The sequence below is a fragment of the Pelodiscus sinensis genome, chromosome 9 (genome assembly GCF_052426305.1).
Source record: "Pelodiscus sinensis isolate ZL-2025 chromosome 9, ASM5242630v1, whole genome shotgun sequence".
Lineage (NCBI taxonomy): Eukaryota > Metazoa > Chordata > Testudines > Trionychidae > Pelodiscus > Pelodiscus sinensis.
The window spans coordinates 10,465,609-10,485,898 of record NC_143060.1 but is presented as its reverse complement, the minus strand read 5'-3'; the positions used below and the strand labels follow the sequence as shown (position 1 = coordinate 10,485,898).

General features: G+C 44.4%; 1 protein-coding gene across 1 annotated transcript in view; it reads right to left on the bottom strand.

Annotated features, from left to right (window-relative positions):
* The window catches only part of RNF11 (ring finger protein 11), a 61,471-nt gene extending 49,349 nt beyond the window's left edge, over positions 1-12,122 (bottom strand). Inside the window, exon 1 of the mRNA XM_006126424.5 lies at positions 11,664-12,122. Coding sequence (XP_006126486.1) covers positions 11,664-11,786 — 123 coding nt within the window. The 5' untranslated portion in view covers positions 11,787-12,122. The remainder of the gene's footprint in view (positions 1-11,663) is intronic.
* Positions 12,123-20,290: the final 8,168 nt, after the last annotated feature.

Here is a 20,290-nt window from a genome sequence, read left to right as displayed (position 1 = left end):
GATTTTCTTCCAGTACAAAAGGAGTGAAATAAATGAATAAACAATGAGAACAGAATATCATTTACCACCAGATAAATCAAACTTAACAATATCCTGTAAGTTTTAACAGTGGTTTTCTTTTTTTTTTTTTTTTTTTTTTTTTTAAATCCCTTAAATTCTGAATAAATGCAAATTTGTAACTTGGATTCTGAAATGAAAATTGTGATGGTGGGAATGTTAGTTTTGTTCTGGTATTTGAACAAGGATACCGCAATATATTAAAGCAAGTAATTAAAGGAAATCACTAAATACCAAGTGTTTCTATTTGGCTTGTGAGTTTATTAGTTATCAATACCATTCTTTTTCTATTTGTAGTCCCCTTCACTATAAACAGTTTCTACAGTAAATAGTATCAGAGGGGTAGCCATGTTAGTCTGAATCTGCAAGAACAACGAGAAGTCCTGTAGCACCTTATAGACTAACAGATTTATTGGAGCATAAGCTTTCGTGGGCAAAGACCCACTTCATCAGATGCACGTAGTGGAAATTCCAGAGGCAGGTATAAATATACAGGCATAAGAAAAGAGTGAAACACAGGACTTTTTGTTGTTCTACAGTAAATAGTTTCTGAAAGTATTGTGATAATTGAAAACTATATCAGAACACACACATATTTACACACAAGATTGCACAGGTAACTTTAATTTTCGTATTTTCTAACTTTTGAGTGCTTGATTTCACAACATTCTTCTAATGTTTTGCCTATGTAATATTTATGCTTGTCAAAATACGCTTATTATGAACGTATTACCAGGCTTTTAAAGACTGACTTTTTTCCCACTCTTAAGTCATAAAATGGTTTAGTAAAGTAAGTCTTGTTAACAATAAATAGCTGGGAAGGAAATCCTGGCCCCATTGGATTCAGTGGCAAAACTCCAATTTATTTAAATGAAGCCAGGATTTCTCCATTGGTCTTAAAGTGTAACAAACACTGAAACGTTAAATTATATTAGCAGTTTGCTTCTTCTCTGGTAGTTTTAAATGGATTGATCTGATATAAATTATCCACTTAAATGTCAGAATCTTACTTAAACAATTCCTCCTGTACCTTTCTTCTGTAAGGTGCTTTGGCTAGAACTGTATTTTTATTGTCTCTAATCTTTTCTATAATTTCTGCACAGATGCAAAAGGAAAGGCTAGATTTAGAAAATATTTTTGGATTGGTATGAAATACTTTGCCAAAAGGAGGAATTTGTTCTCTTCTCCTGCTGCTTTACCAAGAGTTTTAAAAACAATTTCTCCTGTAAAAATTGGTGGAAGCTAGAAGCTTCTTGTTCTTCCTGTTGACATTCTAAGCCTTCAAACAGAAATGTCTTCTCCAGACACAGTGTTCCATACAACATCACTGAAGGATCATTTAAGCATATCTAAAAATGCATTTAAGATGCATCAAATATAAAAAAGGTGACCACAAAAAACAGTAAAGCAAGTTTTGGTCTCCAGAATCTGATCATCCTTCAAATTGGTATGTACACCACAATTTCTCTTAAAAAGTCTCAGAGGGGTAGCTGTGCTAGTCTATAATTAAAAAAGACCCTTGAAGAATTCCACAGGGATTTCAATAACTTTCACCCAACCATTAACCTTAGTCAGGACAAGTTTATATAAGAGATTCACTTCTTTGACACTACGGCACTGTTAAACAATGACCACATTTCCACCATCTTATACTGGAAATCCACTGACTGTTATCCTTACCCACATGACATTAGTTTCCATCCACAACACATTTCCCAACCAATTGTTTACAGTTGGTCAGGCCCTAAGATACAACCGGATTTGCTCCAATCCCCCAGATAGAGACAAACACCTACAGCATTTCTATCAGGCATTCTTAAAAACTTAAATGCCCACCCAGGGATGTGAAAAAACAGACTGACAGAGCCAGATGAATACCCAGGCATCAGCTTCTTCAAGATAGGCCAAACAAAGAAAACAACAGAACACCTACAGTCCCCAACTTAAATCCCTCCAGCACATCACTATAAATCTACACCCTATCCTGGAAAATGATCCCTCATTCTCACAGGCCTTGGGGGAAAGGCCAATCCTTGCCTACAGACAGCCCCCCTAACCTCAAACAAATTATTTCCAGCAACCACGCAGCACACCTCCATCATACTCACCCAGGAACCCACCCCTACAATCCGTTCCGGTGCCAACTCTGTCCACATAGCTATACAAGCGACTTCACCACAGGACCTAACTAGGAATGTAAAATTTTGATTATTTGGTTAATCAAATAGTCGATGCAATTTTCACTGACTATTCGATTAGTCGATAAGGGCGCTTCCGCCTTTGAAGAGTAGCAACAGCCCCAGGGCTGTTACTACACTTCAAAGGTGAAAGTACTGTGGGGAACACGGGGCCAGCAGGGGCCACTTTGGCCCCATGCTCCCTGCAGCATTTCAAAGTGGCAGCACCGCATGGAGCCTGGGTCAGTGGGGGCTCCACACACAGCTGCCGCTTTGAAGCACCCTCTGCTCATCACCCCTGTTGCTGCCTCTTTCTGATAGAAGAAGCAAGGAGGGAGGGGGAAGTGACTAGTCAACTAGCCTGTCAACTATCTGATAAGCATTTGCTTATCGCATAGTCAACTAATTGTTCACATCCCTAGACCTAACCACATAAGCCATCACAACAGAGGCTCATACAACTGCACATCCACCAATGTGATCTATGCCATCAAGTGCCAGGAATGCCCCTCAGCCATGTGTATTGGCCAAACTGGACAGTCTCTACAACAAAGGATTAATGGACACAAATCAGATATTCAAAATGGTAACACTCAGAAACCTGTTGGGGAACATTTTAACTTGCCTGGGTACTCATTAAAGGATCTAAAAGTGATTATACTATTACAAAGCAATTTCAAAAACCAGCTGGAGAGAGAAGCTGCAGAACTTGGTTTCATTTACAAGTTTGACACCTGTAATCAAAGTCTGAACAAAGACTTGATCTGGATAGGCTGCTACATTCCACACCCTCATGACATAAAAAGCTAAGCACCAGGTACTTACAGCCCACTCTATTAGCCTCATTTAGCACAGACACTCTAATTGACACTATTTTTTTCCTAACTTTTTTTTTCCTTCTCTTTCCCTCCCCATCCCCTCTCTTTCTCTGCTACTTATTTGTACTAATCATCTGATGAAGTGGGTTGTGCCCATGAAAGCTCATGACACCCGCTACGTTTTTGTTTGTCTCTAAGGTGCTGCAGAACTATTTGGGGTTTTTTAAAGTTTTTTCCCTTAAAGTAATTTAGCAGAAGACTTTGTTATTCCTCAGTAGTATTCTGTTTTCATGCAAGAGTCCAACCCACCTCTACATGAGTGATCACCAACCACTAGCTCAGGATCTACAGGTAGATCTTGGCGCCTCTGACAGGTGGTCCCGACTGGTTTGGCCAAAAGGCTCTCAAGTGCCTGCACTTCAGCTGCCCCTTCCCCTAATGCTGCGCATCTCCTGCCCTTTGCCGTGGAGCTGCCTCTCCCCCTCTCCTGGGGAACCTCCTGCTTGCTGTGCAGGGAAGAGGAGGGAGACGAGGGGTGCTGATGTCAAGGTGCCCCTTCTCCCACTCTGTATCCTATCTCCACAGAGCAGAGTGGGGGGCACAACACGACTTGGGTTGGAGTTTGCTGGCTGCTTTAGGGAGTGGTGCAGGGCCAGGGCAGAGGTAAGCCTGCCTTAGCCCCACTGCACCATCACCCAGGAGCCACCTGAGGTCAGCAGTGCCCAGTCAGAGCCCACATCCTGAAACCCTACCCCAGTCATGAACCCCTTCCTGCACCCCTAGCCCCTGCCCTAACCCTGAGCACCCCTGCATCCAAACACCCTCCCAGAGCCTGCACCTAGAACTCCCTCTGACACCCCAACTGCCTGCCCCAAGCTCAGCTCAGAGGCCCCTCTCACACTCCAAATCCCTTAATCCAAGACCAGAGCCTGCGCCCCAACCCTCTGCCCCAGCCTGGTGAAAGTGAGGGAGGATGGGAGAAGGAGGGAGGATGGAGTGAGCAGAGGCCAGGCCTTGGAGAAGGGGCACAAAGGAGGCGGGGCAAGGGTATTTGGGTTTGAGGTAGATCTGGGATTACACTTAATTTAAAAAGTGATCTCCTGCTCTACATGATCCCATAACTAGACCTTAGCAGGAATTATTGTCTTGTTGGACAGAGGGACCGCTGTTCCACTTTTTTTTTTTTTTGACTAGGCAGATGTTCATACAAATACTTACCTTTCTGAATCTGCAAAACTCTGAAGTTATTCTATTGAATCTTCTCTTATTAAAATGTTTGCCTTCAGAGGATTATCTCTTCACATATCTATTTAAGAGGAATTTTTCTTGCTTTTTATTTAGATTTCCAGTGTAAAATAGTATAAATCCCCAATGTTTTGCTTACCTTTAGGTTTTGATTTTAAAATATAGGAGAGAAAAAAGGTGTCTCGCAATCTTATCATTTATGATTCAGAATGGAAGAGAATTATCCCTCTTTTATCCCTCTTCTGTGGAAGGAGGGACTGTGGAGAAAAAAAAATCTGAATAAATGCAACCATTGCATTTTAGATTTTTTTCTAGTAAGAGAGACACACAAAGTAGTTCTGTGATGAGACTGTTACTTCTTCCACTCAAATTTTTAGAAAAAACTTGAGTTAGTATTGAGAGTCCTGATCAAATTAATGCATATTTAATTATGCTGCAACAGAGCACTTGATAAGCTATACAGAATAGCAAGTAATCTCATGTAATCAGCTTCCTTATTCAAGGTAAATTCTACCTATCTGAATCTTTGTAGAGCACAGTAATCAGCGCCAACTAGGAATGTTAAAATGCATTTTATTAAGTAACCGTGTAACCAGTGAAATTTTCAGTGGTTACAAGGTTACACGCAGGGCAGGGCAGTCGACTCCATGGGAGCTGCTGTGCATGGGAAGCCATCTTTTAAATGAGACTTTCTTGTACTAAATGAGACTGGAGTTAAAAAAATCTTTTTTTTTTCATTTGGAAGACAGTCAATAATAGGATTCAACCAATAATTCATTAAAAGTGTGTTATAAGAATTCTTCCACCATTGTTTGATACCAGAAGATTACCTACCTTATGATCCCATCTAATATCCTTTACCTTGTAGATATTTAAGATGTTTCTCCCTCATTCCCATCTTGTTAACTAGAAAAAGTTAACAAGATACCAAACAGCCATTCCGCCAAGCTAAAAATCTAACGAGTACCACAGGATTATGTTTACACTACCACCTAGGCCAGTAAAATTTATGTCACTCCTGGGCACAAGGCTGATGATGGAAGGGGTAGGGGGGTGCAGTTACCCTTAGGCCCAGCAAATTAAAGGGGCCTGGGGCTTTGAGCTGCCACCACTGCTATTGCAGTAGCAGCAGTGGCTGCAGCTCCGGGCCTTTTAAATCACTGCCAGAGCCCTAGGGATGTTAAGAGGCAGATAACTGACTAATCATGTAGTTGATACAATTTGTATTGACTGCATGATTAGTTGATAAGGGAAGATGCTCTGTCCTGGCTCGCACTGTCCAGGAGTTACCCCCACTGTGGCTCTGCAGTTTAAATGTAGTAAAAGCCATAATCTGGGACCCACACTGGGATCCCACGAAGACAGGGGCTGCTGCTGGAGCCATCTTGGCCCTCCATGGGCAGAGGCTGTTTAGCGGCAGCCTCCCCTCTTCCCCCTCTGCTGCCTCTGCATTCACCAGAAAAAAAACCTGTACTTTAAAAAACCTCTCAAAGCATTATATTTGATCAATTGCAACACAATCCTCTAAACTACCACTTTGGGAGAACACAAGATATGGCCCTCCAGATGGAAGAAATCTCAAAGTAAATTGTTTATTTGTCAAATAAACTTATGTGACTATATTTTTGAATGAAGTTATTCTCCAAGCAAATTGAAATACAGATATTAAAAAAGATAGTCCAGTGTGCTTCATGCTCACAAAATCCCAAATTTTGCATACATGAACAATTTACCATACTGACGCCATTATAACAAAACAAAAACAAAAAAAACCAACAATGAAGAATCATTCTATGACAGACTTTCAAATATAGCTCTCTAAATTACATCTGAAAATATTGCACTTCCTGTGCCTTTATAATTGGCCCTGGGCAGAACAGACAGTCATTGTTACAGAATGTTGCCACGGGAGATGTTCAATATGCAAAACAAGATATACAAGGTAGCTCACATCATCACATTCTGTTGCTCACTTCCTTGCAAGAACAACACTAGCGCATTCTACCATTGCCCATCCTCCTACAAGTTCTAAGCTTCCTCATCCACTCTGTTTCTCTCTCACTCCATTTGGAACTGATCTCTGTTTGTCTTAATAACCTAGGGTATGTCTACACTACCCCGCTAGTTCGAACTAGCGGGGTAATGTATGCATACCGCACTTGCTAATGAAGCCCGGGATTTGAATTTCCCGGGCTTCATTAGCATAAGCGGGGAGCCGCCATTTTTAAATCCCCGCTGCTTCGAACCCCGTGTAGCGCGGCTACACGGGGCTCGAACTAGGTAGTTCGGACTAGGGTGCCTATTCCAAACTACCGGTACACCTCGTTTCACGAGGAGTACCGGTAGTTCGGAATAGGACCCTAGTCCGAACTACCTAGTTCGAGCCCCGTGTAGCCGCGCTACACGGGGTTCGAAGCAGCGGGGATTTAAAAATGGCGGCTCCCCGCTTATGCTAATGAAGCCCGGGAAATTCAAATCCCGGGCTTCATTAGCAAGTGCGGTATGCATACATTACCCCGCTAGTTCGAACTAGCGGGGTAGTGTAGACATACCCTCAGAGTCTAGACACACTAAGTCTGAACTTCATTTGCTAGAGACAGCTTTGATTGGAGATGGGCTTGCTAGCAGTAAACACTTCTTTTATGCTCAACTATCCTCTTATATCCCTGCAGTGTGTGTAATAGGGATGTTAAATTTCATTTAGTCAACTAATCGACTGCTGGCTCCTAATACATTTAAAAGGCTGAAGAGCAGCAGGGGGGATCCTCTGTGAACTGGGACAGCTGATTCCTGGATCGCACCAGATCCCCCACCACTGTGCACCATCTTTAAATGTAAAAAGGCTGGAGCGCAGCAGTGGACCCGGCGTGAATCAGGAATCAGCTGTCCCGGCTCACACCAGGTCCCCACACTGTGCTTCTGATTTTTACATGTATTAAGAGCCAGCAGGAGCCCAGCACCAGCTCCTGCTCCCACGCTTTCTGCTGCTTCTGATAGGAGCAGCAAGGGGCAGGGAAAGCAACTTGTCGACTATCCGATAAGCAAAAGCTTATCGGATCATTGACTAGTCTTATATCCCTAGTGTCTAAATTACATTAGGTTTACACACACACTCATTGCCAAACTGGAATAAGTTGTACTACTTTACCATTCACACTTGTTTGTAAGTGGTAATGTAGTATAACTTCTAGTAGTATAACTTTGGCCTCAATGTAACTCATACCTTCATTGTAAGGCTTCAAAGAATTTGGCTCAGATAACTTTTTGGGAGTTGCACTCATACCAGAGATTAATTTGGATTGACATATTTAATAGCATTAATTACTGCTCTTTCTGGAGACCGTGGAAGAACACTAATATAAAGCAATAGTGGGGTGAGTCAATACACATAAGTTGCACTGCTAAGACTCATCAAAAGCAGCTTGGCTGGTCTGTTAAGCAAAGTTTCAATAAATAGTCATTTAATTATTCAGATTAATTTTCTAGGACACTTTAAACTTCTTAAAGTCAAAGGACCGATGCCTCAGTCTTGGCACCTTGTCCTGCTCATATGGCTACTCTAATAGGAGAGCTGGGAATTTGACTTTCACAGACCTGACTTGCCATCCCCAGCCTAGAGGGTGGGAGGATTCATGTTAGAAAAGGAGGGGGCATGGAAAGAGTATACTGAATGCAGGTGATCCCCAGCTGATGCAACAGTCTCATAGATGTTGTTGCCACAACCAGTATTTGGCTTTGTCTATACTATCACAGGTCATCAACCAAAGTGAGGCCTAGGCCACAACGGTCAATTTTGTTAATATAAAACAAAGTGAAGCTGTGAGCAAGAAGCAGGCCCTGCTCACAGAACCTGGCAGGAACAGGGCTGATGCTGCAGAAACACTCATACCTAAAAGGTACTAGACACAGGACATGAACATATTTCAGAGGGATGGTAAAAGAGCATCTTGTTAGGAAACATCTTGGTACCAACCCACACTCAACACAGACAAAAAGGACGTACCGACCTAGGATCAGGATGGGGTCCAGCATGAGGGACAGCAATACTTGATTGAACTACCATGTACGAGGTAATGGATGTATCTAGGTCAGAGGATGGCAATCTGATACGTCAGGAGCTTGGGCCCGCCACAGGCAGGGGCTGCTTCGCAGCAGCCACACCTGCCCCCCCCCCCCCAGGAAGCAGCGGGGGAAAGAGGGCGCTGGGAGGAACCAGGGGGCACCACAGAGACAGTGCTGTAGGAACGGTCTTTTAAGCCAGGTCCCACATAACACTGACTCCTGCTTCCTCCCCTTGCTGCATCTGATACAGAGGCAACAAGGGGAGCAGAATGTGAGTAGCCGTGTTGTCAACTCAACTAGCTGCTTACATCCCTAGTGTGTAGTATTACAGGAATCTGTGGCTAGATCTGGAACTACATTATTCAATGTGAGTTTTGTAAATTATTCTTCCATAAAAGCATTTCAGATGTGCTTTCTAGAAGTAAATATGAATTCCAAGATTTTGCAGGAAGTTCTGATGCATTTCTGTTTACTGCAGTAAGTATAATATATACTGAGAAACTTTTTGTGCTTTAATTTTCAACTTTGTGGAAATCCTTTGTTAGAAGTTAACTCTACCTCTTGTGTCTGAAAGCGTCTGAAATATAGCACAAGTGTGATACTAGCAAATGATGAGAAGATATGCTGAAAAGGAAAGCAGATTTTTTTAAATCCCTCAGTTCTGAGAATCTAACAACCTTAAGGCTAGGTCTATACTGTAGGCTTAGTTCGAATTAAGCAACTCCAGCTATGTTAATTGCATAGCTGGAGTAGAAGTATCTTAAATCGACTTCACGGAGGAGGTCGACTGGAACACACGCTCTCTTCAACTTCCCTTACTCCTTGTAGAAGCAGACTACTGGCATTGATGGGAGCACCCTCTCAGTTCAAATTAGCATGTCTTCACTAGACCTGATAATTGGAACCCCAGAAATCAACTGCTGTAACTTCGATCTTCTCTGTACTACAGACATGGCCTATGTTTTCTTAAATACAAACAGTTCTTTTTGACTTTCAATGGGGTTGTATTTTTCCACATCTTTTCTCCCTAAGTGTCTCGTTCAGACCCTGGGATGCTACTGTAGTGGTCTCCAAAATTTAATAAAAGAATAAATTGATTTTTGCAACTGTTCAGGAATAAGATGATGATGGAATGATGATCTGAAGGGAGAAGAGCTGTTGTTTGGGATGAAGAGGTCTTCATAATACTGTCAGTCTTTAAAAAACAAAAAACAGTATGGAGATCACAAACATGTGGCATTTGCAATGTATAACATATAGCATGGACTGCCAAACTTTGTTTATATTACATCTTGATTTAACAAATATTCTTGCATTCCTAATTAGAAAAGATAACGTAAGCTTAGTTTTGAGTAGTATGTTCTTTAATTAACTTGATCCGACAGTGACAAGTTTCAGTTCACTGGAGTTAAGTAGCTTTAATTGAGACTTTAGGAAAAGTTCTGCATATAAGGAAGTTAATTCTAAAATGGTTAGACACTTTTGTGTACATATAAAAGGTAACCAGCAATACTCCCTGCTTTGTAATACCACTGGAGTTACTTATGCCTTTTCTTGAACAATTAAAAAATCCTTTCAGAGATCTCATTCTTTAACATATGCAGTATTGTAAATGTCAGATTTACCTAGTTAAATGTTTCCTGCAATTCTGTTCACTATATGCCTATTCTGCAACTACTGAATGACTCCTATCTAACTAACTAAAGAGCTATGACGTCTCCCTTCAAGGTTACTGTCTCAATCACTTGGGTAGATTTCTCAGGAAGATATCTTATTATTTCAGGTTTGAAAATGCAACAAGTTTTTTTGTCCAGACCATCCCCTAAGAAAGGGGCAGATATAACAGTTTAAATAACGTATTCCTTCAATTATTTTTTCCACTTTTACTATAGTCTTATATAACCAACTCCTTTTGGATGGCTTGTTTCAGGTAATACACATTTTGACATATAGGGGAATGGTGATCCCAGTGATAGCAAGTGCAACCAACAAGTTCAGTGTATGCCTGTATCTGTCTGTCTCTCTGATCACCACTTGAATGGAGGTCAAGGTTATAGACTTGCTATTATTGACCACACTATTTCACATCAATGTTCATTTTCATGAAGAAGAACAAGTGCTATGTATTTTCTGTCTTTGTGATCTTTCAAGAAGCTGCAAATTCATTAATTGTTGTAGGGATGAGAGAAGCAATGGAAAAAAATACGCTCCCTATGTCTGATACATATTCCTGGAAGGAAATAAGATTTAATGCCTTAAAAAATAGTTACTCATTAAGGATCAATTACTGGTTAAAACAAATCAAGAAAGCAAAGGCAAGAGTAAATAAACATGGTCAAAGATTGTTTTTTGTTTGCGTAGTCTCTGGTTTAAGAGGATAATGAGAAAAGAGCAATGCCAGACAGTGATGTCACCACATGAAGATAACAAAGGAAGCTGTCCAGGCTGAGAACCTAGAGGCTCCTCTTTTTCAGCCAAAAATTATAAGAACACCACCTAAAAATATTAGTGCAGAGCTGTTTAAAAAATTTTAAAAACAGGGTTACAAAAAAAATCTTTCTAGTTTTGATTTAGCGTGTGTATTGCTTTTTCTTGTTTGCATAGTTTCCACAGCAGACTTATGCTTACGCTTTATAAATTCATTAAAATCTTCGTCTATAACCCATCGAAAAACAATACATCTTAAGAGAAAACGTTTCATCTCCTTTCCAATTGGTTGGAAGGCAAAAATAGGTGACACTGAAAGAAACAAAGAAGTCTCACGTCATCCATGGGTGTAGGTATATTTAGCCAGTTGCCAAACTTGAGACCTGGCACACATTAGTTCCGCCAACCAAAGCTTTTATAGAAAAACAAACAAACAAACAAACAAACAAACAAACCAACCAACCACTTTCACTGTCGGTTGTGTAGTCATAGTATTGGAAGAGAGAGGAACAATCCTCCCCTCAAAAAACAAAAATGCCTTCCTGTTACTTAAAAGTGAAAGGCTCACTTGGCAGTGTTTTCAATAAACCAGAAGCCCCAAGGAAAAGCGACACCTACCCTGGATTAAAATAGTAAACAGTTGTGGTTGTGTGTGCGTGTGTGTTTGTGTGTGCGTGCGCTCCTCTCCTTCCCACCTTTTTTCTTCTCTCCCCATCTCTTCTTTCCTCGCTCCCCCTCTGCCTTGCTGTACCTCTCCCCTTTCCTGTATCCCACCTCCCCCTCTCTCTGTGCATGGCTGTTTGTCCCTCTCTGGGCGCGTCTGTCTCCTTCACCCCCGGCCCCTTCGGTGCCTGCCTCGCTCCCCTCTCTCCAGTACCTGATATGGCGGCGGCGGCTCCTGATCCGGCTCGGTCCCGTCTCCGTAGCTGGCTCTGTCCGACTGGGATTCGTGCAGCAGGGAGATGTCATCCGAGGTGGGGGACTTCAGGCAGTTCCCCATCGTCCCCGATTGCCCTCCTCCGCCTCAGTCTCCTCGCCGCGCCAGGCCGCTCGCAGCAGCAGCAGCAGCCGCCGCCGGGCTGGGCAGGCTCATGCCCGTCTCTCCCCGTCAGCGGCGTTAGCGCCAGCCCGGCAGCACCGGGGACCCGCTGCCTGTGCCACCCGCTCCGGGGCGCCGCTGCCGAGGCGCAGGCCTCACTTCCCCACCCCCATGCGGGCCGCAGAGCAGGGGGGCAGGGCTGTGTGGACAGCTGGGTTCAGGTGCAGCCCGCGCCCGGCCCCCAGCCGCAGCCAGCTGCTGTTCTGCTTCCTGGTCACCAGCTCTCTGCGCACTGGGCTTTGTCACACGGGCCTCCTGACTCCTCCTCCCGCTCCTCCCCGCCGCCGCCAGGTTCCCCAGAGCCGGGCCTGGGTGCGCTGCTCTCCTGCCGCCCAGCGTGGCTCCCCGAGGAGCGTGGGGACGGGACCGTATTGTGTAAAGCCTCCCCCCAGTTTCAAGGGAGGATGCGTTACGATCGCATTAGCAGGGCAAATTCCGTCTGCTCCTCAAGATGGTGGGTGCGATTTTCCCCCCTTTTTTGCATTATTTTAATCTAGTGTGCGCGAACTGGGGTGTATCTATTCCTAACAGCCCCAATGCTGGACCCATCTTGTGCTAAGTACAATACAAATACAGAACTGAAAGCCAGTCGGCCTAAGCAAAAGCTCAGATTTGTGCACATTTTCAGAATATGGAACCCAAAGCTGGTGGTGAGGTGCCTCCCCTCTATACTTAGAGTAGTTTAAGCACATATCCTTATGCCAGGATCTTGCTCAAAAAGGGGTTTTTGCGCAAAACGGACACGTCCACCCTGCATGTTTTTGTGCAAAAAAACCTCTTGCGCAAAAATGGATTGGAATAGAAAATGCTAATCAGTGCTTCATTTGCATTGCCTTTTCCGACAAGTAGTGTAGACACAGCCTCAATGTACTGTGTAATGGTGTATGAGATCATGCGAATGGTTTATAACTAAATAAATCAATCTATATGGTACTACTGCAGTATGCTAAGCAATTACCCAGGGGGGGAAAACCTCACCAGAATAAATAGAAGGTATCCTAATCAATGCAATAAAGCAAACAGCAGACCAACCTCTTTACCTTGTTTGCTTTGTGTTCATGTGCCTGTGACATCTTGGCAAGCAGATGCTTTCCAGTCCATAGATGTATTATCTTCCATAACCGAGACTATCCCCAAAGCTTTTACTTGATATTTTGTGTCATGTTGCCCCAGCGTGCAATACCCATTCCTATGTATTAAGATATATATAGACAATGTGCCACAAAATAGAAAAAAATGATTTGGGCTTTGTCATGAAGAAAATCACCACAGTACATACAGTGCCGGACCGAGCCATCCCGGGCAGCGGGTGCGTGGCGCATGCGCGGCATTGCCCCATAGTGCGCGGCGCCCTTTACCACTTCAATCAGGCACCCCCCCATAGGTTGGTGTCCCAGGCAGCTGCCCGGCTAGCCCCGCCCCCTTAATCTGGCCCTGAGTACATATACACAATAGCTTCTGTAAAATACTCCTCTCAGCCACCCTTATATGGGTCTCATATAGCAGTCAGTCTTGTCACTCCTTTCATTCAGTTCCCAATACATTTTCACATTCCTCTGCAGTGTGTAAGTGCAGGTAATGTGCCAAGATTATCTGGGTATAGTTCATTTAATCGTATCCTTGCCATTGGAGGGGCCTTTAGCACTGATGGATTCTGATACCTCCTGTTCTCTGACTGTGGCACCGGAGCCGTCCATTGGCCCTATGCTTTGGGAGGAAACTGGGGGGGCAACCTGAAGGATTAATTGGGGGAGGTGCTGGTGCCAGCAGCAGGTGCCAGGCCTGCTCCCACACTCACCAGTAGTGGTGGAAGCCATGAGAAGCAGAGCGACCCAGCCCCAGCCTGCTCCTCTCTGCCATCTCCCAGCCAGGTTGCTCTGTTTTACCCTGGTAACGGCAAGGGGAGCACCCTCGCTCCAGCCCGCTCTGCTCCCCCGAGTGACATGGTTGAGAGCTGGGATGAAGGTTATTCCATTTCCTGCCACCACAGTGAGTGCAGGAAGGATCAACCCCTGCTGCTGGTACCATGCCCCCCCAGTAATTCCCCTGGCCACATCACTCAAGAGAAGGGCCTTGGGGGAAGGGATGCAGTGAGGGTGGGGGGCTGAAAGCAGGGGCAGGAAGAGGCAGGGCAGGGACAGAGCGAGGGTGGGGTTTGGGAAAGGGGTGGAGTCAAGGTGGAGGCGAAAAGAGGCAGAGTAGGGGATGGAACAGGGTTGGCATGAAGGGTGGGGGTGGAGCGGGGCAGGAAAAGGCAGGGTGGGAGCAGAATCTGGGGGTGGTGGTCCTGGGTCCCGCACCCCTCTAGGGATGGCACTGTGTAGCATGTCATAGTCTAGTCTTCTGTGGGTCTTATTACTTTAGTTATTGGGTTTAGTGTATCAGTGGTGGGAAGTGTTGGCAGCCTGTGATATACAAGATGTCAGACTAGATCAGGGGTGGGCAATAATTTTTGATGGGGGGGACACGCCAAGATTTTGGTAAGTGGTAAAGGACCACACTTTTCTATGAAGAGAGTGTGGGGTCTGGGACAGAGGTTGGGTGAAGAAGGGAGATCAGGATAGGAGACCGAGGTGCAGAAGAAGATGTGGGGTCTGAGAGACAGTCTAAGTGAAGGGGAGGGGTTATAATTTGAGGAAAGGGCTTCAGGTGCAGGGTCCAGGAGGGGATATGGGTGCAGGAGAGGATTCTGGCCTGGGGAAGAGGCGTAGAAGAGGGTACAATGTCAGGAAGGGAGTTGGGGGTAAAGAGGGTTTGTATTGTGACCCAGGGCAGGGAGTTTGGGTGTGAGAGGGGGGTGGGGTGCCAGAGGCAGGCTCTGGCTGGGAGGTGCTTATCTAGGTAGCTCCCAGCCAGCAGCCTTGCAGGATCCTGAGGCAGGCTCTCTGCCGGCTGCAGCCCCAGGCTACTCAAAATGGCTGGCTGCTCCCTGTGGATCTCTACTCCAGGCACCGGGGGAAAGAGAGGCTTCCTGCAGTGCCCCTGCCTCTAGCAAAATCTCTCAGCTCCCATTGGCCTGTTTCCGCGAAGTCTTTCCCTCTTTTCTGGTGTCCAGAGCAGAAGCCACAGGGAGCAGCTGGCCACTTAAAGCGGCATGGGACTGCTCTGAAGCAGTTGGCTGCTCTGTGCCTCCAAGACCTGTCCAGGTGGTCCATGGGCTGCTACACGCAGCCCGCAAGCCACATCCAGTAGCTTAGTGGGCCCGTGGGCCTTATCTTGCCCACTCCTGGACTAGATGATCTAGTAGTCCCTTCTGGACTTAAACTCTACGACTCTGATGTTTTGCCAATCTTAATGTACATCAAATGATTTACAAAAAATCTATTGGGTTGCTTTAACTTTTCCCATTATTCTCAGAAACAATCACTGAATAAAGATGCTAATATGTGACTGTGTTGACAGGGCACAAATGCGTTCTCTTAAAATCTGAAGACCTACTTTCTTAGGTCTGTGCTGTCACAACTTATCTGACAGGCAAATCTCAAAGGGAATAATGCAAAGATGATGGCAGAACTGATGTGGAATATATTTTAGAAGCATACATACGGGACAACATCCTTTATATTGCTTATGTTCCTCACACAGGCATGCATCTGAGGGCAGAATATGGCTCAGTATATTTCCATAACTTTTTGATTTATTTAGGATTATGCAAAATTTAAAGCTGTATGAAGAACAGCTAGCCAAAACTCAAAAAGTAATAGCAAGATATTTTTTAAGTATATCAGAAGCAGGAAGCCTGCTAAACAACCAGTGGGGCCACTGGATGATTGAGATGCTGAAGAAGCACTCAAAGACAATAAGGTCATTGCAGATAAACTAAATGAATTCTTTGCTTCAGTCTTCCTGGTTGAGGATGTTACGGAGATTCCCAAACATGAGTCATTATTTTTAGGTGACAAATCTGAGGAATTTTCCCACTTTGAGATGTCATTAGAGGAGGTTTTGAAACAAATCAATAAACTCAACAGTCACAAGTCACCGGGAACAGATGACATTCACCCAAGAGTTCTGAAAGAACTCAAATGTGAAATTGCGGAACCATTTACTATGGTTTGTAACCTATCCTTTAAATCAGGTTCTGTACCTAATGACTGGAAGATAGCTAATGTGACTAGGGATGTAAGCGACCAGTCGACTACCCCATAAGCATAGGCTTATCAGGGAGTCATGTCAACTAGTCGCTTCCCCCTTTGCTGCCTCTGATGGGGGGGAGGGGAGTCTGGGACTGCCTAAGCTCCTAGTCACCATTTCAGGGACAGGGGAGCTGCAGCCTTACTTACCCACAGTTGCTGAGTTTTTTTCTTTTTGTTGACTAGGCAAAGTTCACAGCCTGCTCTTGCTCTTAGCTGCCCAGGGGAGGGCAGAAGAGGAAGGACACAGGCTATTCACTTTGCCTTGCTCTCTAGTCAGCAAACAGAAAACACTCAGTGACCATAAGTGAGGAGATAAGTGCAGCTGCAGCCTCCCTCTGCCCCTCCAACCCAGCCCTCTCCTCATATACCCCAATCTTGATTCCTGCCTTCCCTTCCCCAGTCATAACTCCTGTACCCTTCCACACACCCCAACCCCTTGCTCTGAAACTCCTCCTCATACCTCCTGCCCTGAGTTCTTCATACTCCCCAATCTTAACTCCTCAAAAAACAAAGTTTACAGGATCTTGCGCAAAACAGGGTTTTTCCGACAAATGGCCCCGGCTACACCGGGCTTTTTATCGCAAAAACCTCTTTCGCAAAAAGGATCGGAAGAGAATATGCAAATGAGAGTGCAGGATTTGCAAATGAGCGATCCATTTGCATTTCCTCTTCTGAAAGACTGCCATAGTGTAGACGTAGCCTAACTGTGGGTCTGCATTTGCATTGCTGCCTGCCCTGCCTTCAAGCCATATGGCTTAAAAGGGTCCACTGGACCTTAACTTACAAGCCTGAGCACAAGTCAGGGGAGCCAGGACTAAACCAGCCGGCTTACAACGGCCAACCTACCTGCCCCCTTGCCCTTAGTCCTCCAAAGTGCGGGGAGGGCTGTGATAGGACAGTACCGTTAAGAAATTAAAGTTACTTTCACCTCTGGGTCAAGCAAACTAGTATAATGAGAGCTGCTGGGCCAGAGCACTGGCAGTTCCTTCCTGGAGTTGGCATAGATGGTGAGGCTGGTTGCAGAGCTCCACACAGGATGATGGTTGGTACCTGAGCTGGTTGTTGGGACTCTATGGCTGTGTCTAAACTACATGGCTCCATCGACAGAGCCATGTAGATGAGGGTTGTAGGCAAAGAGAAATGAAGCCGCGATTTAAATAATTGCCGCTTCATTTAAATTTACATGACTGCCGTGCTGAGCCGACAAACAGCTGATCAGCTGTTTGTTGGCTCAGCACGCTAGTCTGGATGCTGAAAGCCCTTTATTGAACTCCCCATTATGCCTCGTAGGATGAGGTTTACTGGGGAGGTCGATAAAGGGCTTTCACGTCGGCAGGGGAGTGTCCAGACTAGCGCGCTGAGCCAACAAACAGCTGATCAGCTGTTTGTCGGCTCAGCGCGGCAGCCATTTAAATTTAAATGAAACCACGATTATTTAAATCGCCGCTTTATTTCCCTTTGCCGAACAAACAAACCTTCATGGAAAAAGTCCTACGGTAAGGGTGAAGATGGTTCAGGGCATAAGTACAATTATGACATTGTTGGCCTCACAGAAAGTTGGTGGGATAATACACATGATTGGAATGTTTCTATAGAAGGGTACAGCTTGCCCAGGAAGGATAGACAGGGAAAAAAGGGAGGAGGTGATGCCTTATACATTAAAAATGAACAGACGTGGAGTGAGGTGAAGATGGACAAAGGAGACGGAAGTGTTGAGAGTCTCTGGGTTAGGCTAAAAGGGATTAAAAACAAAGGTAATGTCATGCTAGGAGTCTACTACGGGCCACCTACCCAGGTGGAAGAAGTGCATGAGGCTTTTTTTAAACAACTAACAAAATCATCCAAAGCCCAAGATTTGGTGGTGATGGGGGACTTCAACTATCTAGATATATGTTGGGAAAATAACACTGCGGGGCACAGACTATCCAATAAGTTCTTGGACTGAATTGGAGACAATTTTTTATTTCAGAAGGTTGAAAAAGCTGCCGGGGGGAAGCTGTACTAGATTTGATCCTAACAAATAGGGAGGAACTGTTGGAGAATTTGAAAGTGGAAGGCAACTTGGGTGAAAGTAATCATGAAATCCTAGAGTTCACAATTCTAAGGAAGTGTAGAAGGGAGAACAGCAAAACAGAGACAATGGATTTCAGGAAGGCGGATTTTGGTAAGCTCAGAGAGCTGATAGGTAAGATCCCATGGCAATCGAGACTGATGGGAAAAACAACTGAGGAGAGTTGGCAGTTTTTCAAAGGGACATTGTTAAGGGCCCAAAAGCAAGCTATTCTGATGTGTCGGAAAGATAGAAAATATGGCAAAAGACTGCCTTAGCTTAACCACGAGATCTTGCATGATCTAAAAATAAAAAAGGAGTAATAAAAAATGGAAAGTAGGATAAATTACAAAGGATGAATATAGGCAAACAGCACAGGAATGCAGGGGCAAGATTAGAAAGGCAAAGGCACAGAATGAGCTCAAACTACCTATCGGAATAAAGGGAAACAAAAAGACTTTTTATAAATACATTAGAAGCAAGAGGAAGACCAAGGAGAGTGCAGGCCCACTGGTCAGTGAGGAGGGAGAAACAGTAACAGGAAACTTGGAAATGGCAGAGATGCTCGATGACTTCTTTGTTTCGGTCCTCACTGAGAAGTCTGAAGGAACACCTAGCATAGTGAATGCTAGTGGGAAGGGGGTAGTTTTAAAAGGTAAAATAAAAAAAAGAACAAAATCACCTAGAAAAGTTAGATGCCTGCAAGTCACCAGGGCCTGATGAAATGCATCCTAGAATTCTCAAGGAGCTGATAAAGGAGGTGTCTGAGCCTCTAGCTATCATCTTTGGAAAATCATGGGAGACAGGAGAGATTCCAGAGGACTGGAAAAGGGCAAATATAGTGCCCATCTATAAAAAGGGAAATAAGAACAACCCAGGAAACTACAGACCAGTTAGTTTAACTTCTGTGCCAGGGAAGATAATGGAGCAAGTAATTAAGGAAATCATCTGTAAACACTTGGAAAGTGGCAAGGTGATAGGGAACAGCCAGCATGGATTTGTAAAGAACAAATCACGTCAAACCAATCTGATAGCTTTCTTTAATAGGATAACGAGTCTTGTGGATAAGGGAGAAGCGGTGGATGTGGTATACCTAGACTTTAGCAAGGCGTTTGATATGGTCTCGCATGATATTCTTATCAATAAACTAGGTAAATACAACTTAGATGGGACTACTATAAGGTGGGTGCATAACTGGCTGGATAACCATACTCAGAGAGTAGTTATTAATGGTTCACAATCCTGCTGGAAAGGCATAACAAGTGGGGTTCTGCAGGGGTCTGTTTTGGGACCGGCGCTGTTCAATACTTTCATCAACGATTTAGATATTGGTATAGAAAGTACGCTTATTAAGTTTGCAGATGATACCAAGCTGGGAGGGGTTGCGACTAATCTGGAGGATAGGGTCATAATTCAAAATGACCTGGACAAATTGGAGAAATGATCTGAGGTAAATAAGATGAAGTTTAATAAAGACAAATGCAAAGTGCTCCACTTCTGCTCTACTCTGCAGTGGTTAGGCCTCAATTGGAGTACTGTGTCCAGTTCTGGGCACCGCATTTCAGGAAAGATGTGGAGAAATTGGAGAGGGTCCAGAGAAGAGCAACGAGAATGATTAAAGGTCTAGAGAACATGACCTATGAGGGAAGGCTGAAGGAATTAGGTTTGTTTAATTTAGAAAAGAGAAGATTGAGGGGGGACATGATAGCAGTTTTCAGATATCTAAAAGGGTGTCATAAGGAGGAGGGAGAAAACTTGTTCATCTTGGCCTCTGGGGATAGAACAAGAAGCAATGGGCTTAAACGGCAGCAAGGGAGGTTTAGGTTGGACATTAAGAAAAAGTTCCTGTCAGGGTAGTCAAACACTGGAATAAATTGCCCAGGGAGGTTGTGGAATCTCCATCTGTGGAGATATTTAAGAGTAGGTTAGATAAATGTCTATCCGGGATGGTCTAGACAGTATTTGGTCCTGCCAGGAGGGCAGGGGACTGGACTCGATGACCTTCCGAGGTCCCTTCCAGTCCTAGTATTCTATGATTCTATAAGCCCTACGGTAAGGATGAAGATGGTGCAGGGCCATGGGGAAGTGACCCAGAGAATTTAAACAACAGTTTGAGTTAAATAAAGAGACTCAGCAGACAGCTGCTATCTACAGGGTCCCTATAACATGACCCAGAGTAGTAGGTGGCGCTGGGTCCTGTCTCCCCCATTGCTCATTAG